Raw genomic sequence first — 25212 nt, forward strand, 5'->3', positions numbered from 1 at the left:
ATATTCATCAGTCACCTAATGTTGGAAAATGAGAATCTGCCTGCAATAAAACCAGTTTGGTCATGATTAATTATAGTCGAAATGTATTTGTTTAGTCTGTTTGCGAGTATTTTAGCAAACACCTTAAGATGGCATCCGAGGAGGGCAATAGGGCGATATGAAGATGGATCTGTTTCAGCTTTATCTTTCTTTAACATCAGGGAGAAATTGGCTGAGTAGAAAGACTCCGGGAGTCTGACAGTTTCAGTAGACTGTTTAAACATCCTCGACATAAGAGGAGGAACCTTTTCTCAGTATGCTTTGTAAAACTCTATACCAAAGCCGTCAGGGCCAGCCGCTTTACCGTTAGGAAAGGAACGTACTTAAATGCCTCCCACAAAGTGGAGTCGGATACATCAGCAGTATCATTCTGGGATATATAGTCCGTAATTAAATTGGCTGTTTGTTGGTGAAATTGTTCAGTAATTGTTGAGTAATGTTGGATTAGATCGCCAGCTGAATTGAAGCTTTGTACTGCCAAAATCCATTTGTAATAAAACGGGACTGTGATCGGAAATTATTATATTATGGTACTTGGTAGAGGTGACGTTAGATATCAACTTAGTGTCTGTTAAAAAGTAGTCAATTCTTGTGTATAATTTATGCACATGTGAGAAGAAAGAATAATCCTTATCTGTAGGGTGTTGTAATCTCCAAATATTGACAAGGTTCATTGTTCCAAATAAATTATTCAAGACAGTAGTGGAATTCAGTGAAGTGGCGAGTATGAAGCCTATAAGGATCCAAAATGCATTTAAAATCTCTGCCTGTAATTTAAATGTGTGGTTGATAAATCTGGTAAGAGATTGAAGACATTCCGAAAGAACCCTGGGTCATCGAAATTTGGTGCATAAAGATTTTAAAATGTTAGATGTCGTGATAGAACATGGCCTATTACTATAATAAAGCAGCCGTTGGGGTCGTTGATAGTTGAAATGTGTTTGAATGGGACAGTTTTTCTAAATAATATAGCTACACCTCTAGCCTTGGATAAGAAAGTTGATTAATAAATCTGTGATACCCAACTACATTTTAATCTCCATTGCTTCAGTATGCTTTATGTGAGTTGAAACATAATATCTCCAGATAAAGATTTCAAATGGGAAAAACATTTTCCTCTTTTCAAATTCATTCTCAAACCTCGTACATTCCACGAAATAAGGGTAATGTCGCCACACTGTGGCGAAGTGGTAGAGTTACCAGTAGCCATAAGAAATAATTATTTGGTCCTCAAATACATTAAAATTGTAGCAGTATGGTTGGCGCAACACGTAAAGAGCAAAGGACAAATGAGAAATACAAAATAACAATCTCCACCTCCCTCCCTCCCCCCTTCCACCTCCCTCCCTCCCCCCTTCCACCTCCCTCCCTCCCCCCCTCCCCCCTTCCACCTCCCTCCCTCCCCCCTTCCACCTCCCTCCCTCCCCCCTCCCCCCTTCCACCTCCCTCCCTCCCCCCTTCCACCTCCCTCCCTCCCCCCTTCCACTTCCCCAAACGAAGTGGAAAATAAATTCCCCCATGAACACTGTGGAGCTGTTGGACCCTACAAGGAGACATAGGCTAGCTAACCAATTTATAATGAAACTAAATTAGCGTACCTTCAGGTGGTCCGACTGGGCCCCCCCCCACCCTTATGTCTATAACAATTGCTCTTATAAAATAACTGAATTGAGCCAAACAATGTAGTCAATATGTCCCTCCTGAAACAGGGAAACCAGTCAGGTGCAGTCTTACCCATCTGTAGAGCTATGGCAGCGCTGTCTAAAACTGGCATGGATAATCGGAACTACCTATCACGGTCAACAGCTACTCGGGATGGTACTATCGGTCCTAGGCGTCGGTGGCTATAGTAGTAATCCTGTCAATGAAAGACTCTGCATCCTGTGGTTTTTCAAACACCTTCACTACCGTACCATGGGTAAGAATCAGACAAGCAGGGAAGAGGAGGCTGTGTCTGATTCCCGCATCTCTGAGTTTCTTCCCAGCTCCATCGAAGGCCTGGCACTGCTTGGTTACCTCAGCAGTGTAGTCTGGGTATATGTTAACCCGAGCCCCGTTGAAGGACAGGGGAAATTGCTGGCGGGACAGGTGCAGAATCTTTTCCTTCTCGGGGTCGTGGTGTATTTTGGCAATCATGACGCCGGGCCGCGTAGTGGAGATCACTCCGATGCGCTGCGCTCGGTCCACTCTTAAGCCTTGGGGGAAATTGTCAATCCCTAACAGTTTTGGTATGTGTTCCGCCATGAACTGTGTTGGTCTGCCCTTCTCAACCTTCTCTTCCAAGCCTGTGATTTTGATATTCGAGCGCCTTGAACGTCCCTCGAGGTCAATTAGCTTTAGTTTCATAGCTTTGTTCGCTGTTAGTAGCGCTTCATACTGTCCCTCGAGGGTGGTGATGCGTGTCTCGTGGTCACCTGAGTTCCCTTCCAGGTCAATAATGCGGGTTGTGTGGTCAGCCAGGGAGGTTTGCACTGATTGTAAGGATGATTAAATCGAGAGTTCATGTCCTCTTCCATTTTCTTGATAGCTGCTAATATGATAGTCAGTGAAGGCTCCGAGTCAGGGTTAGCCATGCTAGCCATAACGGCCAGGCTAACGCAAGCATCGCCATCCTCATCTTGAGCTGTGGTGGGGACTTTGCCATCTTTCTTGCCGGTTGTTTTTGGATTAATTAGTTTTCCCTTGGCCGTGTTTCTCAAAGAGTTTCTCATTGTAGCAGTTTGGTCAGGCAAAAGTATAATTTAAATCAAATTTAAGCAAGGGTGAGGAGAAGGTAGTCGGAGAAGCGTCTACTCCATGTAGTGCTCACTAGCGCCCCCCGAGCATGTCTACTTCTGATAAGCTTCCCAGTAAAGCAATACAAATAATCAAGCATCCTAGAAAAGTGCTAAAAATAGCCCACATTAATATATGTAGCCTAAGAAACAAGGTTCAGGAAGTCAATATCTTGCTAGTAACATATTACATTCATATTATGACTATCTCTGAAACTCACTTAGATACTGTAATACCTTTGATGATACAGTGGTAACAATACATGGTTATAACATCTACAGAATATACAGAAATGCCAATGAGGGCGGTGTTGCGGTCTATATTCAGAACCGCATTCCTTTCAAGCTTAGAGAGGATCTCATGTTAAATACTGTTGAAGTAATATGGCTACAGATTCATCTGCCTCACCTAAAGCCCATTCTGGTGGGAAGCTGCTATAGACCACCAAGTGCTAACAGTCAGTATCTGGATAATATGTGTGAAAGCACAGGAATGAAATCATCAACATGAATTGATCACATCTTTATTAATGCTGCAGAAATTAGCTTTAAAGCAGTATCCAAATCCATCGGATGTAGTGATCACAATATAGTAGCCATATCTAGGAAAACCATAATATAGTGTATAAGAGGTCATACAATACGTTTTGTAGTGATTCTTATGTTAATGATGTAAAGAATATTTGCTGGTCTGTGGTGTGCAGTGAGGAGCAACCAGACGCTGCACTTGACACATTTATGAAATTGCTTATTCCAGTTACTAATAAGCATGCACCCATTAAGAAAATTACTGTAAAAACTGTTAAACCCTCTTGGATTGATGAGGAATTAAAAAATTGTATGGTTGAGAGGGATATGGCAAAAGGTATTTACATTTTAGTCATTTAGCAGATGCTCTTATCCCCCGTGGGAATCGAACCCACAACCCTGGCGTTGCAAGTACCATGCTCTACCAACTAAGCCACAAGGGTATGGCAAATAAGTCTGGCAACACAACCGATTGGCAAACGGACTGCAAATTGAGAAATCATGTGACTATACTATGAAACAAAGATAAATGATATGAAGAATTATAGTAAAAAGCTTAGGAGCGCCTTAAATGACGTTGGGCAAAAAGGCAAACTCAGCTCCATCATTCATTGAATCAGGTGGCTCATTCATCACACAACCCACTGATATTGCCAACTTCTTTAATAATTTTTTTCATTGGCAAGATTATCAAATTTATGCATGACATGCCAGCAACAAACACTGACACTACACATCCAAGTATATCTGACCAAATTATGAAAGACAAGCGTTGTAATTTTGAAAATCCTTAAAGTGAGAGTCGAAAAGGTGAAAAAAGTATTGTTGTCTATGAACAATTTGAAGTCACAGGGGTCTGAAACCTTGTATGGAAAATTGTTGGGGTTCTTGTAGCCGTCCAAGTCATGCAGCAACTACTGCTTCTTCTGCTGTTTCTAACAATTTTGGGGAAAATTGTGTTTGACCAGATACAATGCTATTTTACAGTAAACAAATTGACAACAGACTTTCAGCACGCTTATAGGGAAGGACATTCAACAAGCACAGCACTTACACAAATGACTGATGATTGGCTGAGAGAAATTGATGATAAAAAGATTGTGGGGGCTGTTTAGTTAGACTTCAGTGTGGCTTTTGACATTATCTATTATAGTCTGCTGATGGAAAAACGTATGACATAATACAGAACATTAATAGACTAGAACAGCTGAAGGACAGAACTATACATCAATAAAAATACAATTTTAAAAAGGCAAACGTAGCCTACATATCAATACCAATACATACACACAATCTATCTAGGTCAAATAGGAGAGAGGTGTTGTGTTGTGAAGTGTTGCTTTATCTGTTTTTTTTAACCATGTTTGCTGTTCATTTGAGCAATATGAGATGGAACGGAGTTCCATGCAATAATGGCTCTATATAATACTGTACGCTTCCTTGAATTTGTTCTGGATTTGGGGACTGTGAAAAGATCCCTGGTGGCATGTCTGGCGGGGTAAGCGTGTGTGTCAGAGCTGTGTGTAAGTTGACTATGCAAACAATTTGGGATTTTCAACACATTAATGTTTCTTATAAAAAGAAGTGATGCAGTCAGTCTCTCCTCAACTCTTAGCCAAGAGAGACTGGCATGCATAGTATTTATATCAGCCCTCTGATTACAATGAAGAGCAAGACGTGCCGCTCTGTTATGGGCCAGCTGCAGCTTAACTAGGTCTTTCCTTGCAGCACTCGACCACATGACTGGACAATAATCAAGATAAGATCAAACTAGAGCCTGCAGAACTTACTTTGTGGAGTGTGGTGTCAAAAAAGTAGAGCATCTCTTTATTACGGACAGACTTCTCTCCATCTTTACAACCATTGAATCTATATGTTTTGACCATGACAGTTTACAATCTAAGGTAACGCCAAGTAATTTAGTCTCCTCAATTTGTTCAACAGCCACACCATTCATTACCAGATTCAGCTGAGGTCTAGAACTTAGGGAATGATTTGGACCAAATCCAATGCTCTTAGTTTTAGAGATGTTCAGGTCCAGTTTATTACTGGCCACCCATTCCAAAACAGACTGCAACTCCTTGTTAAGGGTTTCATTGACTTCATTAGCTGTGGTTACAGATGCGTATATGGTTGAATCATCAGCATACATAGACACACATTCTTTGTTTAATGCCAGTGGCAGGTCATTGGTAAAAATAGAAAAGAGTAGAGGGCCTAGAGAGCTGCCCTGTGGTACACCACACTTTACATGTTTGACATTAGAGAAGCTTCCATTAAAGAAAACCCTTTGTGTTCTATTAGATAGATAGCTCTGAATCGACAAATTGTGAAAAGCCATAACACATATGTTTTTTCAACAACAGGTTATGGTCAATAATATCAAAGGCTGCACTGAAATCTAACAGTACAGCTCCCACAATCTTCTCATTATCAATTTCTTTCAACCAATCATCAGTCATTTGTGACAGTGCAGTACATGTTGAGTACCCTTCTCTATAAGCATGCTGAAAGTCTGTTGTTAATTTGTTTACAGAGAAATAGCATTGTATTTGGTCAAACACAATTCTTTCCAACAGTTTGCTAAGAGCTGGCAGCAAGCTAATAGGTCTGCTGCTGAACCAGTAAAGGCCGTTTTACCACTCTTGGGTAGCGGAATGACTTTGGCTTCCCTCCAGGCCTGAGGACAAAGACTTTCCTCTAGGCTCAGATTAAAGACATGACAGATAGGAGCTACCATCCTCATTAGCTTTCCATCTAAGTTGTCAATGCCAAGAGGTTTTTCATTATTGATCGATAACAATACATTTTCCACCTCTCCCACACTAACTTTACAAAATTCAAACTTGCAATGCTTTTCTTTCCTTATTTGTTTTTTTATGCATGAATACGATAGCTCACTGTAAGTTTGCCCACTTTGCCAATGATGTAATCATTAAATTAATTGGCAACATCAAATGGTTTTGTGATGAATAAGCCATCTGATTCAATAGAAGATTTTGTCTTTCTGCCCATAATTTCATTTAAAGTACTGCAGTTTTTTTCCCCATCATTCTTTATATCATTAATCTTGGCTTCATAAAACAGTTTCTTCTTTTTTGTTGTTGAGTTCAGTCACATCATTTCTCAGTTTTCAGGAAACCAGCCACTCCTTTAGCCCCATCTCTTTCAACCATACAGTTTTTCAGTTCCTCATCAATCCATGGAGCCTTAACAGTTCTAACAGTCAGTTTCATAACAGGTGCATGTTTATCAATAATTGGAAGAAGCAATTTCATAAATCCATCAAGTGCAGCGTCTGGATGCTCCTTATCAATCACAGCTGCCCTCCTTATTAATCACAATCACCCCACTACACTATTACTACACCCCAACACCCTCACTACTACACCCCAACACACTCATTACTACACCCCAATACCCTCACTACTACACCCTTACTAAACCATTACTAAACCATTACTACACCCTAACACCCTCACTACTACACCCCTACTACGCCATTACTACACCCCAACACCCTCACTACTACACTCCAACACCCTCATTGCTACACCCCTACTACGCCATTACTACACCCCAACACCCTCACTACTACACTCCAATACCCTCATTACTACACCCCTACTACACCATTACTACACCATTACTACACCCTAACACCCTCACTACTACACCATTACTACACCCTAACTGCTACACCATTACTACACCATTACTACACCACAACACCCTCACTACTACACCCATACTACGCCATTACTACACCCCAACACCCTCACTACTACACCCTAACACCCTCACTACTACACCCCTACTACACCATTACTACACCCCAACACCCTCACTACTACACCCCTACTACACCATTACTACACCCCAACACCCTCACTACTACACCCCTACTACACCCCAACACCCTCACTACTACACCCCTACTACACCATTACTACACCCCAACACCCTCACTACTACACCCTAACACCCTCACTACTACACCCCTACTACACCATTACTACACCCCAATACCCTCACTACTACACCCTTACTAAATAATTACTACACCCCAACACCCTCACTACTACACTCCAACACCCTCATTACTACACCCCTACTACACCATTACTACACCCTAACACCCTCACTACTACACCATTACTACACCCTAACTGCTACACCATTACTACACCATTACTACACCACAACACCCTCACTACTACACCCCTACTACACCATTACTACACCATTACTACACCCCAACACCCTCACTAATACACCACAACACCCTCACTACTACACCCATACTACGCCATTACTACACCCCAACACCCTCACTACTACACTCCAACACCCTCAGTACTACACCATTACTACACCATTACTACACCATTACTACACCCTAACACCCTCACTACTACACCATTACTACACCCTCACTACTACACCATTACTACACCATTACTACACCATTACTACACCACAACACCCTCATTACTACACCCTTACTAAACCATTACTACACCATTACTACACCCCAATACCCTCACTAGTACACCCCTACTAAACCATTACTACACCATTACTACACCCCAACACCCTCACTAATACACACTAACACCCATACTACGCCATTACTACACCCCAACACCCTCACTACTACACTCCAACACCCTCATTACTACACCCCTACCACACCATTACTACACCATTACTACACCCTAACACCCTCACTACTACACCCCTACTACGCCATTACTACACCCTAACACCCTCACTGCTACACCCCTACTAAACCATTACTACACCATTACTACACCATTACTACACCACAACACCCTCACTACTACACCCTAACGCCCTCACTTCTACACCCCTACTAAACCATTACTACACCATTACTACACCATTACTACACCACAACACCCTCACTACTACACCCTTACTAAACCATTACTACACCATTACTACACCACAACACCCTCACTACTACACCCTAACACCCTCACTTCTACACCCCTACTAAACCATTACTACACCATTACTACACCCCAACACCCTCACTAATACACACTAACACCCATACTACGCCATTACTACACCCCAACACCCTCACTACTACACTCCAACACCCTCATTACTACACCCCTACCACACCATTAATACACCATTACTACACCCTAACACCCTCACTACTACACCCCTACTAAACCATTACTACACCATTACTACACCCCAACACCCTCACTAATACACACTAACACCCATACTACGCCATTACTACACCCCAACACCCTCACTACTACACTCCAACACCCTCATTACTACACCCCTACCACACCATTACTACACCATTACTACACCCTAACACCCTCACTACTACACCCCTACTAAACCATTACTACACCATTACTACACCCTAACACCCTCATTACTACACCCTTACTAAACCATTACTACACCATTACTACACCCCAATACCCTCACTACTACACCCCTACTACGCCATTACTACACCATTACTACACCCTAACACCCTCACTGCTACACCCCTACTAAACCATTACTACACCATTACTACACCATTACTACACCACAACACCCTCACTACTACACCCTAACGCCCTCACTTCTACACCCCTACTAAACCATTACTACACCATTACTACACCATTACTACACCACAACACCCTCACTACTACACCCTTACTAAACCATTACTACACCATTACTACACCACAACACCCTCACTACTACACCCTAACACCCTCACTTCTACACCCCTACTAAACCATTACTACACCATTACTACACCACAACACCCTCACTACTACACCCTAACACCCTCACTTCTACACCCCTACTAAACCATTACTACACCATTACTACACCACAACACCCTCACTACTACACCCTTACTAAACCATTACTACACCATTACTACACCACAACACCCTCACTACTACACCCTAACACCCTCACTTCTACACCCCTACTAAACCATTACTACACAATTACTACACCACAACACCCTCACTACTACACCCTTACTAAACCATTACTACACCATTACTACACCATTACTACACCCTAACACCCTCACTACTACACCCCTACTACGCTATTACTAGGGCGGCAGGTAGCTTAGTGGTTAAGAGCGTTGTGCCAGTAACCGAAAGGTCGCTGGTTCTAATCCCTGAGCCGACTAGGTGAAAAATCTGTCGATGTGCCCTTGAGCAAGGCACTTAACCCTAATTGCTCATGTAAGTCGCTCTGGATAAGAGCGTCTGCTAAATGACTAAAATGTAAATGTAATTTCCATTACTACACCCTCCAACACCCTCATTACTACACCCCTACTACACCATTACTACACCATTACTACACCCTCCAACACACTCATTACTACACCCCTACTACACCATTACTACACCCTAACACCCTCACTACTACACCATTACTACACCATTACTACACCATTACTACACCATTACTACACCACAACACCCTCACTACTACACCCCTACTACACCATTACTACACCCTAACACCCTCACTACTACACCATAACACCCTAACTGCTACACCATTACTACACCATTACTACAACACCCTCACTGCTACACCCCTAATAAACCATTACTACACCATTACTACACCCAACATCCTCACTACTACACCCACACTACACCCTAACATCCTCACTACTACACCCACACTACACCCTAACATCCTCACTACTACACCCACACTACACCCTAACATGCTCACTACTACACCCACACTACACCCTCAGGAGGCCAGAGAGACCAAGAGTCTACTACGCCCCCACAGCCCCACCTCAGATCAACCTATAACCAGGACTCCATGCCCCCACAGCCCCACCTCAGATCAACCTATAACCAGGACTCCATGCCCCCACAGCCCCACCTCAGATCAACCTATAACCAGGACTCCATGCCCCCACAGCCCCACCTCAGATCAACCTATAACCAGGACTCCATGCCCCCACAGCCCCACCTCAGATCAACCTATAACCAGGACTCCATGCCTCTAATCAGCCCCACCTCAGATCAACCTATAACCAGGACTCCATGCCCCCACAGCCCCACCTCAGATCAACCTATAACCAGGACTCCATGCCCCCACAGCCCCACCTCAGATCAACCTATAACCAGGACTCCATGCCCCCACAGCCCCACCTCAGATCAACCTATAACCAGGACTCCATGCCCCCACAGCCCCACCTCAGATCAACCTATAACCAGGACTCCATGCCCCCACAGCCCCACCTCAGATCAACCTATAACCAGGACTCCATGCCCCCACAGCCCCACCTCAGATCAACCTATAACCAGGATTCCATGCCCCCACAGCCCCACCTCAGATCAACCTATAACCAGGACTCCATGCCCCCACAGCCCCACCTCAGATCAACCTATAACCAGGACTCCATGCCCCCACAGCCCCACCTCAGATCAACCTATAACCAGGACTCCATGCCCCCACAGCCCCACCTCAGATCAACCTATAACCAGGACTCCATGCCCCCACAGCCCCACCTCAGATCAACCTATAACCAGGACTCCATGCCCCCACAGCCCCACCTCAGATCAACCTATAACCAGGACTCCATGCCCCCACAGCCCCACCTCAGATCAACCTATAACCAGGACTCCATGCCCCCACAGCCCCACCTCAGATCAACCTATAACCAGGACTCCATGCCCCCACAGCCCCACCTCAGATCAACCTATAACCAGGACTCCATGCCCCCACAGCCCCACCTCAGATCAACCTATAACCAGGACTCCATGCCTCTAATCAGCCCCACCTCAGATCAACCTATAACCAGGACTCCATGTCTCTAATCAGCCCCACCTCAGATCAACCTATAACCAGGACTCCATGCCTCTAATCAGCCCCACCTCAGATCAACCTATAACCAGGACTCCATGCCCCCACAGCCCCACCTCAGATCAACCTATAACCAGGACTCCATGCCCCCACAGCCCCACCTCAGATCAACCTATAACCAGGACTCCATGCCTCTAATCAGCCCCACCTCAGATCAACCTATAACCAGGACTCCATGTCTCTAATCAGCCCCACCTCAGATCAACCTATAACCAGGACTCCATGCCCCCACAGCCCCACCTCAGATCAACCTATAACCAGGACTCCATGCCCCCACAGCCCCACCTCAGATCAACCTATAACCAGGACTCCATGCCCCCACAGCCCCACCTCAGATCAACCTATAACCAGGACTCCATGCCTCTAATCAGCCCCACCTCAGATCAACCTATAACCAGGACTCCATGTCTCTAATCAGCCCCACCTCAGATCAACCTATAACCAGGACTCCATGCCTCTAATCAGCCCCACCTCAGATCAACCTATAACCAGGACTCCATGCCCCCACAGCCCCACCTCAGATCAACCTATAACCAGGACTCCATGCCCCCACAGCCCCACCTCAGATCAACCTATAACCAGGACTCCATGCCCCCACAGCCCCACCTCAGATCAACCTATAACCAGGACTCCATGCCTCTAATCAGCCCCACCTCAGATCAGCCTATAACCAGGACTCCATGCCCCCACAGCCCCACCTCAGATCAACCTATAACCAGGACTCCATGCCCCCACAGCCCCACCTCAGATCAACCTATAACCAGGACTCCATGCCCCCACAGCCCCACCTCAGATCAACCTATAACCAGGACTCCATGCCCCCACAGCCCCACCTCAGATCAACCTATAACCAGGACTCCATGCCTCTAATCAGCCCCACCTCAGATCAACCTATAACCAGGACTCCATGTCTCTAATCAGCCCCACCTCAGATCAACCTATAACCAGGACTCCATGCCCCCACAGCCCCACCTCAGATCAACCTATAACCAGGACTCCATGCCCCCACAGCCCCACCTCAGATCAACCTATAACCAGGACTCCATGCCCCCACAGCCCCACCTCAGATCAACCTATAACCAGGACTCCATGCCTCTAATCAGCCCCACCTCAGATCAACCTATAACCAGGACTCCATGCCCCCACAGCCCCACCTCAGATCAACCTATAACCAGGACTCCATGCCCCCACAGCCCCACCTCAGATCAACCTATAACCAGGACTCCATGCCTCTAATCAGCCCCACCTCAGATCAACCTATAACCAGGACTCCATGCCCCCACAGCCCCACCTCAGATCAACCTATAACCAGGACTCCATGCCTCTAATCAGCCCCACCTCAGATCAACCTATAACCAGGACTCCATGCCCCCACAGCCCCACCTCAGATCAACCTATAACCAGGACTCCATGCCCCCACAGCCCCACCTCAGATCAACCTATAACCAGGACTCCATGCCCCCACAGCCCCACCTCAGATCAACCTATAACCAGGACTCCATGCCTCTAATCAGCCCCACCTCAGATCAACCTATAACCAGGACTCCATGCCCCCACAGCCCCACCTCAGATCAACCTATAACCAGGACTCCATGCCCCCACAGCCCCACCTCAGATCAACCTATAACCAGGACTCCATGCCTCTAATCAGCCCCACCTCAGATCAACCTATAACCAGGACTCCATGCCCCCACAGCCCCACCTCAGATCAACCTATAACCAGGACTCCATGCCCCCACAGCCCCACCTCAGATCAACCTATAACCAGGACTCCATGCCCCCACAGCCCCACCTCAGATCAACCTATAACCAGGACTCCATGCCCCCACAGCCCCACCTCAGATCAACCTATAACCAGGACTCCATGCCCCCACAGCCCCACCTCAGATCAACCTATAACCAGGACTCCATGCCTCTAATCAGCCCCACCTCAGATCAACCTATAACCCTAACACCACACCAAAGTCACAGTCACCCAGTAAACTCCCCTCCCCTCCCTCCTCCCCTCCCCCTCCTCTCTCTCCTCTCCTCCCTCTCCCTCCCCTCCCTCCTCCCCCCTCTCTCCTCTCCCTCCTCTACTCCCCTCTCCCTCCTCTCCTCCCCTTTCCCTCTTCACCTCCTCTCCTTCCTCTCCCCTCCCCTCCCTCCTCTCCTTCCTCTCCCCTCCCCTCCCTCCTCTACTCCCCTTTCCCTCTTCACCTCCTTTCCCTCTTCACCTCCTCTCCATCCTCTACCCCCTCCCCTTCCCTTACCCCCCCTCTCTCCTCTCCCTCCTCCTCAGCCCACATAAAGCTTTCACATTCTAATCTGTGTTTCACTTCCCAGCCAGCTCATCCCACCCCACCATAACATTCCTCATGCCAAATCAATGGCCTGGAGCCGTGGCCTCTTATTCAATGCAGCTGTTATTGATTCACTAAACCTGACCCTGTCCCTGACCCTGACCCTGTCCCTGTCCCTGTCCCTAACCCTGTCCCTGTCCCTGTCCCTAAACCTGTCCCTGTCCCTAACCCTGTCCCTGTCCCTGTCCCTAACCCTGTCCCTGTCCCTAACCCTAACCCTAACCCTGTACCTGTCCCTGTCCCTAACCCTGTCCCTGTACCTGTCCCTAACCCTGTCCCTAACCCTGTCCCTAACCCTGTCCCTAACCCTGTACCTGTCCCTAGCCCTGTCCCTGTCCCTAACCCTAACCCTAACCCTGTCCCTGTCCCTGTCCCTAACCCTAACCCTGTCCCTGTCCCTAACCCTGTCCCTGTCCCTGTCCCTGTCCCTGTCCCTAACCCTAACCCTGTCCCTGTCCCTAACCCTGTCCCTGTCCCTGTCCCTAACCCTGTCCCTATCCCTAACCCTGTCCCTAACCCTGTACCTGTCCCTGTCCCTAACCCTGTCCCTAACCCTAACCCTGTCCCTGTCCCTAACCCTAACCCTGTCCCTATCCCTAACCCTGTCCCTAACCCTGTACCTGTCCCTGTCCCTAACCCTGTCCCTAACCCTAACCCTGTCCCTGTCCCTAACCCTGTCCCTATCCCTAACCCTGTCCCTAACCCTGTACCTGTCCCTGTCCCTAACCCTGTCCCTGTCCCTAACCCTGTACCTGTCCCTGTCCCTAACCCTGTCCCTAATCGTGTCCCTAACCCTAACCCTGTCCCTAACCCTGTCCCTAACCCCGTACCTGTCCCTGTCCCTAACCCTGTCCCTAACCCTGTACCTGTCCCTAACCCTGTCCCTAACCCTGTCCCTGTCCCTATCCCTGTCCCTAACCCTGTCCCTAATCGTGTCCCTAACCCTAACCCTGTCCCTAACCCTAACCCTAACCCTGTACCTGTCCCTAACCCTAACCCTGTCCCTAACCCTGTATCTGTCCCTAACCCTGTCCCTAATCGTGTCCCTAACCCTAACCCTGTCCCTAACCCTGTCCCTAACCCTGTCCCTGTCCCTGTCCCTAACCCTGTACCTGTCCCTAACACTCTCCCTAACGCTGTCCCTGTCCCTAACCATGTCCCTAACCCTGTCCCTGTCCCTAACCCTGTCCCTAACCCTGTCCCTGTCCCTAACCCTGTACCTGTCCCTAACCCTAACCCTGTCCCTAACCCTGTCCCTAACCCTAATCCTGTACCTGTCCCTGTCCCTAACCCTGTCCCTGTACCTAACCCTGTCCCTGTCCCTAACCCTGTCCCTAACCTTGTCCCTAACCCTGTCCCTAACCCTGTCCCTGTCCCTAACCCTGTCCCTGTCGCTAACCCTGTCCCTGTCCCTAACCCTGTCCCTAACCCTAACCCTGTCCCTAACACTGTCCCTAACCCTGTACCTGTCCCTGTCCCTAACCCTGTCTCTGTCCCTAACCCTGTCCCTGTACCTGTCCCTGTCCCTGTCCCTTACCCTGTTCCTGTCCCTAACCCTAACCCTGTCCCTAACCCTGTCCCTAACCCTGTCCCTAACCCTGTCCCTGTCCCTAACCCTGTACCTGTCCCTGTCCCTAACCCTGTCCCTAACCCTGTACCTGTCCCTGTCCCTAACCCTGTCCCTAACCCTGTACCTGTCCCTAACCCTGTCCCTGTCCCTAACCCTATCCCTAACCCTGTCCCTGTCCCTGTCCCTAACCCTGTACCTTTCCCTGTCCCTAACCCTGTCCCTGTCCCTAACCCTGTCCCTAACCCTGTACCTGTCCTCGTCCCTAACCCTGTCCCTGTCCCTAACCCTGTCCCTGTCCCTAACCCTGTCCCTGTCCCTGTCCCTAACCCTGTCCCTAACACTGTCCCTAACCCTGTACCTGTCCCTGTCCCTAACCCTGTCTCTGTCCCTAACCCTGTCCCTGTACCTGTCCCTGTCCCTGTCCCTTACCCTGTTCCTGTCCGTAACCCTAACCCTGTCCCTAACCCTGTCCCTAACCCTGTCCCTAACCCTGTCCCTGTCCCTAACCCTGTACCTGTCCCTGTCCCTAACCCTGTCCCTAACCCTGTACCTGTCCCTGTCCCTAACCCTGTCCCTAACCCTGTCCCTGTCCCTAACCCTGTCCCTAACCCTGTACCTGTCCCTAACCCTGTCCCTGTCCCTAACCCTGTCCCTGTCCCTAACCCTATCCCTAACCCTGTCCCTGTCCCTGTCCCTGTCCCTAACCCTGTACCTTTCCCTGTCCCTAACCCTGTCCCTGTCCCTAACCCTGTCCCTAACCCTGTACCTGTCCTCGTCCCTAACCCTGTCCCTGTCCCTAACCCTGTCCCTGTCCCTAACCCTGTCCCTGTCCCTGTCCCTAACCCTGTACCTGTCCCTAACCCTGTCCCTGTCCCTAACCATGTCCCTAACCCTGTCCCTGTCCCTAACCCTGTCCCTAACCCTGTACCTGTCCCTGTACCGAACCCTGTCCCTGTCCCTAACCCTGTACCTGTCCCTAACCCTAACCCTAACCTTAACCCAGTCCCTGTCCCTGTCCCTAACCCTGTCCCTGTCCCTAACCATGTCCCTAACCCTGTCCCTGTCCCTAACCCTGTCCCTAACCCTGTACCTGTCCCTGTACCGAACCCTGTCCCTGTCCCTAACCCTGTACCTGTCCCTGTCCCTAACCCTGTCCCTAACCCTGTACCTGTCCCTGTCCCTAACCCTGTCCCTAACCCTGTCCCTGTCCCTAACCCTGTCCCTAACCCTGTACCTGTCCCTAACCCTGTCCCTGTCCCTAACCCTGTCCCTGTCCCTAACCCTATCCCTAACCCTGTCCCTGTCCCTGTCCCTAACCCTGTACCTTTCCCTGTCCCTAACCCTGTCCCTGTCCCTAACCCTGTCCCTAACCCTGTACCTGTCCTCGTCCCTAACCCTGTCCCTGTCCCTAACCCTGTCCCTGTCCCTAACCCTGTCCCTGTCCCTGTCCCTAACCCTGTACCTGTCCCTAACCCTGTCCCTGTCCCTAACCATGTCCCTAACCCTGTCCCTGTCCCTAACCCTGTCCCTGTCCCTGACCCTGTCCCTGTCCCTGTCCCTAACCCTGTCCCTGTCCCTAACCCTGTCCCTGTCCCTAACCCTGTACCTGTCCCTAACCCTGTCCCTGTCCCTAACCATGTCCCTAACCCTGTCCCTGTCCCTAACCCTGTCCCTGTCCCTAACCCTGTCCCTGTCCCTAACCCTGTCCCTGTCCCTAACCCTGTCCCTGTCCCTGTCCCTAACCCTGTACCTGTCCCTAACCATGTCCCTATCCCTAACCCTGTCCCTAACCCTGTACCTGTCCCTGTACCGAACCCTGTCCCTGTCCCTAACCCTGTACCTGTCCCTAACCCTAACCCTAACCTTAACCCAGTCCCTGTCCCTAACCCTGTCCCTAACCCTGTATCTTTTCCTGTCCCTAACCCTGTCCCTGTCCCTAACCCTGTACCTGTCCCTGTCCCTAACCCTGTACCTATCCCTGTCCCTAACCCTGTCCATGTCCCTGTCCCTAACCCTGTCCCTGACTCTTCTCTTCCTACAGGGAGGAGGAGATTCCTCTGAAGATCCTGGCCCACAACAGTCTGGTGGGACGACTGATCGGGAAGGAGGGAAGAAACCTGAAGAAGATTGAAGAAGAGACAGGGACCAAGATTACCATTTCCTCGTAAGATACCCCCTACCCTCGCTCTCTGTTTGGTTTCACTGTGCTGTTCTTCCCACGGTGTTGCATGTAAAGTAATGCTCAATTCATTTCAGCCATTTTATACGTCCTAAATCAGCCTTCATACACTAAATAACACCAGTCACTATAGAGAGTATACACACTACCTAGTATACAGACTCAGGAGCTGATCGTGGACTACAGGAAAAGGAGGGCCGAACACGTCCCCATTCACATCGACGGGGCTGTAGTGGAGCGGGTTGAGAGCTTCAAGTTCCTTGGTGTCCACATCACCAACAAACTATCACGGTCCAAACACACCAAGACAGTCGTGAAGAGGGCACGACAACACCTTTTCCCCCTCAGGAGACTGAAAAGATTTGACATGGGTCCCCAGATCCTCAAAAAGTTCTACAGCTGCACCATCGAGAGCATCCTGACCGGTTGCATCACCGCCTGGTATGGCAACTGCTCGGCATCCGACCGCAAGGAACTACAGAGGGTAGTGCATACGGCCAATACATCACTGGGGCCAAGCTTCCTGCCATCCAGGACCTCTATACCAGGCGGTGTCAGAGGAAGGCCCAAGAAATTGTCAAAGACTCCAGCCACCCTAGTCATAGACTGTTCTCTCTGCTACCGCACGGCAAGCGGTACCGGAGCACCAAGTCCAAAAGGCTCCTTAACAGCTTCTACCCCCAAGCCATAAGACAGCTGAACAATTCATCAAATGGCCACCCAGACTATTTACACTGCTGCTACTCGCTGTTTATTATCTATGCATAGTCACTTTACCCCTACCTACATGTACAAATTACCTCAACTAACCAATACCCCCGCACATTGACTCGGTACCGGTACCCCCTGTATATAGCCTCATCATTGTTATTTTATTGTGTTACTTTTTATTTAAAAAATTACTTTAGTTTATTTAGTAAATATTTTCTTAACTCTATTTCTTGAACTGCATTGTTGGTTAAGGGCTTGTAAGTAAGTGTTTCACTGTCACTGTATCATTGTGTTGGGGTAATGAATGGCTCTGTATCATTGTGTTGGGGGGGGGTAATGAATGGCTCTGTATCATTGTGTTGGGGTAATGAATGGCTCTGTATCATTGTGTTGGGGTAATGAATGGCTCTGTATCATTGTGTTGGGGAGGGGGGGGTAATGAATGGCTCTGTATCATTGTGTTGGGGGGGTAATGAATGGCTCTGTATCATTGTGTTGGGGGGGTAATGAATGGCTCTGTATCATTGTGTTGGGGGGGGGGTAATGAATGGCTCTGTATCATTGTGTTGGGGTAATGAATGGCTCTGTATCATTGTGTTGGGGGGGTAATGAATGGCTCTGTATCATTGTGTTGGGGGGGTAATGAATGGCTCTGTATCATTGTGTTGGGGGGGTAATGAATGGCTCTGTATCATTGTGTTGGGGGGGTAATGAATGGCTCTGTATCATTGTGTTGGGGGGGGTAATGAATGGCTCTGTATCATTGTGTTGGGGTAATGAATGGCTCTGTATCATTGTGTTGGGGGGGGTAATGAATGGCTCTGTATCATTGTGTTGGGGGGGTAATGAATGGCTCTGTATCATTGTGTTGGGGTAATGAATGGCTCTGTATCATTGTGTTGGGGGGGTAATGAATGGCTCTGTATCATTGTGTTGGGGGGGTAATGAATGGCTCTGTATCATTGTGTTGGGGGGGTAATGAATGGCTCTGTATCATTGTGTTGGGGGGGTAATGAATGGCTCTGTATCATTGTGTTGGGGTAATGAATGGCTCTGTATCATTGTGTTGGGGGGGTAATGAATGGCTCTGTATCATTGTGTTGGGGGGGGTAATGAATGGCTCTGTATCATTGTGTTGGGGGGTAATGAATGGCTCTGTATCATTGTGTTGGGGTAATGAATGGCTCTGTATCATTGTGTTGGGGTAATGAATGGCTCTGTATCATTGTGTTGGGGGGGGGTAATGAATGGCTCTGTTTCATTGTGTTGGGGTAATGAATGGCTCTGTATCATTGTGTTGGGGGGGTAATGAATGGCTCTGTATCATTGTGTTGGGGGGGTAATGAATGGCTCTGTATCATTGTGTTGGGGGGGTAATGAATGGCTCTGTATCATTGTGTTGGGGGGGTAATGAATGGCTCTGTATCATTGTGTTGGGGGGGTAATGAATGGCTCTGTATCATTGTGTTGGGGGGGTAATGAATGGCTCTGTATCATTGTGTTGGGGTAATGAATGGCTCTGTATCATTGTGTTGGGGGGGGGGGGGGTAATGAATGGCTCTGTATCATTGTGTTGGGGGGGGGGGTAATGAATGGCTCTGTATCATTGTGTTGGGGGGTAATGAATGGCTCTGTATCATTGTGTTGGGGGGGTAATGAATGGCTCTGTATCATTGTGTTGGGGGGGTAATGAATGGCTCTGTATCATTGTGTTGGGGGGGTAATGAATGGCTCTGTATCATTGTGTTGGGGGGGTAATGAATGGCTCTGTATCATTGTGTTGGGGGGGTAATGAATGGCTCTGTATCATTGTGTTGGGGGGGTAATGAATGGCTCTGTATCATTGTGTTGGGGGGGGGGGTAATGAATGGCTCTGTATCATTGTGTTGGGGGGGGTAATGAATGGCTCTGTATCATTGTGTTGGGGGGGTAATGAATGGCTCTGTATCATTGTGTTGGGGGGGGGGGTAATGAATGGCTCTGTATCATTGTGTTGGGGGGTAATGAATGGCTCTGTATCATTGTGTTGGGGGGGTAATGAATGGCTCTGTATCATTGTGTTGGGGGGGTAATGAATGGCTCTGTATCATTGTGTTGGGGGGTAATGAATGGCTCTGTATCATTGTGTTGGGGGGGTAATGAATGGCTCTGTATCATTGTGTTGGGGGGGTAATGAATGGCTCTGTATCATTGTGTTGGGGGGTAATGAATGGCTCTGTATCATTGTGTTGGGGGGGGGGGTAATGAATGGCTCTGTATCATTGTGTTGGGGGGTAATGAATGGCTCTGTATCATTGTGTTGGGGGGGGGGTAATGAATGGCTCTGTATCATTGTGTTGGGGGGGGGGGTAATGAATGGCTCTGTATCATTGTGTTGGGGGGGGGGGGTAATGAATGGCTCTGTATCATTGTGTTGGGGGGTAATGAATGGCTCTGTATCATTGTGTTGGGGTAATGAATGGCTCTGTATCATTGTGTTGGGGGGTAATGAATGGCTCTGTATCATTGTGTTGGGGGGGTAATGAATGGCTCTGTATCATTGTGTTGGGGGGGTAATGAATGGCTCTGTATCATTGTGTTGGGGGGGTAATGAATCCTTTAGGGGAAGCAGAGGGATTCTAGTGGAAGGCAGCAGCAGATGTCCTCCACACCCACTGACACCGCTGGAAGAATAGATTGGTTCCACTTAATTTTCTCACAGACATTATTTTTTATTGTCTGACATCAATGGAGTCTGTGTCCCGTTTGATCGGCCTGTTCCACATTAAAATCAGCCTCTCACTGAGGTATTGGTATTTTATTAGGATCCCCATTAGCTGTTGCAAAAGCAGCAGCTACTCTTCCTGGGGTCCACACAAAACATGACATAATACAGAACATTAATAGACAAGAATAGCTCAAGGACTGAACTACATACAATTTTTTAAAAGGCACACGTAGCCTACATATCAATACATACACACAAACTATCTAGGTCAAATAGGGGAGAGACGTTGTGCCGTGAGGTGTTGCTTTATCTGGTTTTTTAAACCAGGTTTGCTGTTTTTTTCAGCAATAATGGCTCTATATACAGTGAGGGAAAAAAGTATTTGATCCCCTGCTGATTTAGTACGTTTGCCCACTGACAAAGACATGATCAGTCTATAATTTTAATGGTAGGTTTATTTGCACACTGAGAGACAGAATAACAACAAAAAAATCCAGAAAAACGCATGTCAAAAATGTTATAAATTGATTTGCATTTTAATGAGGGAAATAAGTATTTGACCCCCTCTCAATCAGAAAGATTTCTGTCTCCCAGGTGTCTTTTATACAGGTAATGAGCTGAGATTAGGAGCACACTCTTAAAGGGAGTGTGCTCCTTGTTACCTGTATAAAAGACACCTGTCCACAGAAGCAATCAATCAATCAGATTCTAAACTCTCCACCATGGCCAAGACCAAAGAGCTCTCCAAGGATGTCAGGTACAAGATTGTAGACCTACACAAGGCTGGAATGGGCTACAAGACCATCGCCAAGCAGCTTGGTAAGAAGGTGACAACAGTTGGTGCGATTATTCGCAAATGGAAGAAACACAAAAGACCTGTCAATCACCCTCGGCCTGGGGCTCCATGCAAGATCTCACCTCGTGGAGTTGCAATGATCATGAGAACGGTGAGGAATCAGCCCAGAACTACACGGGAGGATCTTGTCAATGATCTCAAGGCAGCTGGGACCATAGTCATCAAGAAAACAATTGGTAACACACTACGTCATGAAGGACTGAAATCCTGCAGCGCCCGCAAGGTCCCCCTGCTCAAGAAAGCACATATACATCCCAGTCTGAAGTTTGCCAATGAACATCTGAATGATTCAGAGGAGAACTGGGTGAAAGTGTTGTGGTCAGTTGAGACCAAAATCGTGCTCTTTGGCATCAACTCAACTCGCCGTGTTTGGAGGAGGAGGAATGCTGCCAATGACCCCAAGAACACCATCCCCACCGTCAAACATGGAGGTGGAAACATTATGCTTTGGGGGTGTTTTTCTGCTAAGTGGACAGGACAACTTCACCGCATCAAAGGGACGATGGACGTGGCCATGTACCGTCAAATCTTGGGTGAGAACCTCCTTCCCTCAGCCAGGGCATTGAAAATGGGTCGTGGATGGAAATTCCAGCATGACAATGACCCAAAATAATAAATAATAATATGCCATTTAGCAGACGCTTTTATCCAAAGCGACTTACAGTCATGCGTGCATACATTTTTGTGTATGGGTGGTCCCGGGGATCGAACCCACTACCGTGGCGTTACAAGCGCCGTGCTCTACCAGCTGAGCTACAGAGGACCACAGAATAAAATACATGGCCAAGGCAACAAAGGAGTGGCTCAAGAAGAAGCACATTAAGGTCCTGGAGTGGCCTAGCCAGTCTCCAGACCTTAATTCCATAGAAAATCTGTGGAGGGAGCTGAAGGTTCGAGTTGCCAAACGTCACCCTCGAAACCTTAATGACTTGGAGAAGATCTGCAAAGAGGAGTGGGACAAAATCCCTCCTGAGATGTGTGCAAACCTGGTAGCCAACCACAAGAAATGTCTGACCTCTGTGATTGCCAACAAGGGTTTTGCCACCAAGTGCTAAGTCATATTTTGCAGAGGGGTCAAATACTTATTTCCCTCATTAAAATGCAAATAATGCGTTTTTCTTGATTTTTTTGTTGTTATTCTGTCTCTCACTGTTCAAATAAACCTACCATTAAAATTATAGACTGATCATGTCTTTGTCAGTGGGCAAACGTACAAAATCAGCAGGGGATCAAATACTTTTTTCCCTCACTGTAATACTGTACGCTTTCTTGAATGTATTCTGGATTTGTGGACTGTGAAAAGACCCCTGGTGGTATGTCTGGTGGGGTAAGTGTGTGTGTCAGAGCTGTGTGTAAATTGACTATGCAAACAATTTGGGATTTTAAGTGATGCAGTCAGTCTCTGCTCAACTCTTAGCCCAGAGAGACTGGCATGCATAGTATTTACATCAGCCCTCTGATTAAAATGAAGAGCAAGACGTGCCTCTCTGTTCTGGGCCAGCTGCAGCTTAACTAGGTCTTTCCTTGCAGCACTGGACCACATGACTGGACAATAACCAAGATTAGACATAACTAGAGCCAGCAGAACTTGCTTTGTGGAATGTGGTGTCAATAAAGCAGAGCATCTCCTTATTACGGACAGACCTCTCCCCATCTTTACAACCATTGAATCTATATGTTTTGACCAAGATAGTTAACAATCTAAGGTACCGGCAAGTAATTTAGTCTCCTCAACTTGTTCAACAGCCACAGGGAGGGTGTGTGAGAGGGAGGGTGAGTTACAGGGAGGGTGAGTTAGAGGGAGGGTGAGTAACAGGTAGTGTGAGTGTGTCAGTGTTTTGAGAGGGGTTTCTGTTCACCATCAATCCTCTACTCCTGTAGCGACGGTCACAATCCTGATGTGTCCAGGACCATCTATAACCCAGAGAGGACCATCACAGTGAAGGGTTCGGGTTAGGGTCCGGGTTAGGGTCCGGGTTAGGGTTAGGGTTAGGGTTAGGGTCCGGGTTAGGGTTAGGGTCCGGGTTAGGGTTAGGGTCCGGGTTAGTTGCTGACCTGTTGTGTGTGTTCCAGGTTACAGGACCTAACCATCTATAACCCAGAGAGGACCATCACAGTGAAGGGCTGTATGGAGGCGTGCTGTAAGGCTGAGGGGGAGGTCATGAGGAAACTGAGGGACACCTACGACAACGACATCACTGCTGTTAATGTAAGGCGGAACTTAAAGCTGTCTGTCTGTCTGTCTGTCTGTCTGTCTGTCTGTCTGTCTGTCTGTCTGTCTGTGCAGCCTCGTCTCACCCAGCTCCACGCACGCATACACACACACCGTCTCTTCACTTCCCAGCCCCATCACACATTTACATTACATTTACATCATTTAGCAGACGCTCTTATCCAGAGCGACTTACAAATTGGTGCATTCAACTTATAGCCAGTGGGACAACCACTTATTTTGTTCTTTTTTTTTATTTTCGGTCTTTTTTATTTTATTTGTTAATGTGGGGGGGAGGGGTGGGGGTAGAAGGATTACTTTATACTATTCCAGGTATTCCTTAAAGAGGTGGGGTTTCAAGTGTCTCCGGAAGGTGGTGAGTGACTCCGCTGTCCTGGCGTCGTGAGGGAGCTTGTTCCACCATTGGGGTGCCAGAGCAGCGAATAGCTTTGACTGGGCTGAGCGGGAACTGTGCTCCTGTAGAGGAAGGGGAGCCAGCAGGCCAGAGGAAGGGGAGCTAGCAGGCCAGAGGAAGGGGAGCCAGCAGGCCAGAGGAAGGGGAGCCAGCAGGCCAGAGGAAGGGGAGCCAGCAGGCCAGAGGAAGGGGAGCCAGCAGGCCAGAGGAAGGGGAGCCAGCAGGCCAGAGGAAGGGGAGCCAGCAGGCCAGAGGAAGGGGAGCCAGCAGGCCAGAGGAAGGGGAGCCAGCAGGCCAGAGGAAGGGGAGCTAGCAGGCCAGAGGAAGGGGAGCCAGCAGGCCAGAGGAAGGGGAGCCAGCAGGCCAGAGGAAGGGGAGCTAGCAGGCCAGAGGAAGGGGAGCCAGCAGGCCAGAGGAAGGGGAGCTAGCAGGCCAGAGGAAGGGGAGCCAGCAGGCCAGAGGAAGGGGAGCCAGCAGGCCAGAGGAAGGGGAGCCAGCAGGCCAGAGGAAGGGGAGCCAGCAGGCCAGAGACTCCTGTAGAGGTAGGGGAGCTAGCAGGCCAGAGGAAGGGGAGCTAGCAGGCCAGAGGAAGGGGAGCCAGCAGGCCAGAGGAAGGGGAGCCAGCAGGCCAGAGGAAGGGGAGCCAGCAGGCCAGAGGAAGGGGAGCCAGCAGGCCAGAGGAAGGGGAGCCAGCAGGCCAGAGACTCCTGTAGAGGTAGGGGAGCTAGCAGGCCAGAGGAAGGGGAGCTAGCAGGCCAGAGGAAGGGGAGCCAGCAGGCCAGAGGAAGGGGAGCCAGCAGGCCAGAGACTCCTGTAGAGGTAGGGGAGCTAGCAGGCCAGAGGAAGGGGAGCTAGCAGGCCAGAGGAAGGGGAGCCAGCAGGCCAGAGGAAGGGGAGCCAGCAGGCCAGAGGAAGGGGAGCTAGCAGGCCAGAGGAAGGGGAGCCAGCAGGCCAGAGGAAGGGGA

The 25212-nt window shown here is 48.5% G+C and overlaps 1 protein-coding gene across 4 annotated transcripts in view; it reads left to right on the plus strand.

Annotated features, from left to right (window-relative positions):
* The window catches only part of igf2bp2a (insulin-like growth factor 2 mRNA binding protein 2a), a 103273-nt gene that overhangs the window by 48798 nt on the left and 29263 nt on the right, over positions 1 to 25212 (plus strand). For all 4 annotated transcript variants that reach the window (XM_084179554.1, XM_084179555.1, XM_084179552.1 and 1 more), the window contains exons 8-9: positions 17209 to 17331; positions 23694 to 23829. In XM_084179554.1, coding sequence (XP_084035680.1) covers positions 17209 to 17331; positions 23694 to 23829 — 259 coding nt within the window. The remainder of the gene's footprint in view (positions 1 to 17208; positions 17332 to 23693; positions 23830 to 25212) is intronic.

Source organism: Coregonus lavaretus (genome assembly GCF_964263955.1).
Source record: "Coregonus lavaretus genome assembly, chromosome: 16".
Classification (NCBI taxonomy): domain Eukaryota; kingdom Metazoa; phylum Chordata; class Actinopteri; order Salmoniformes; family Salmonidae; genus Coregonus; species Coregonus lavaretus.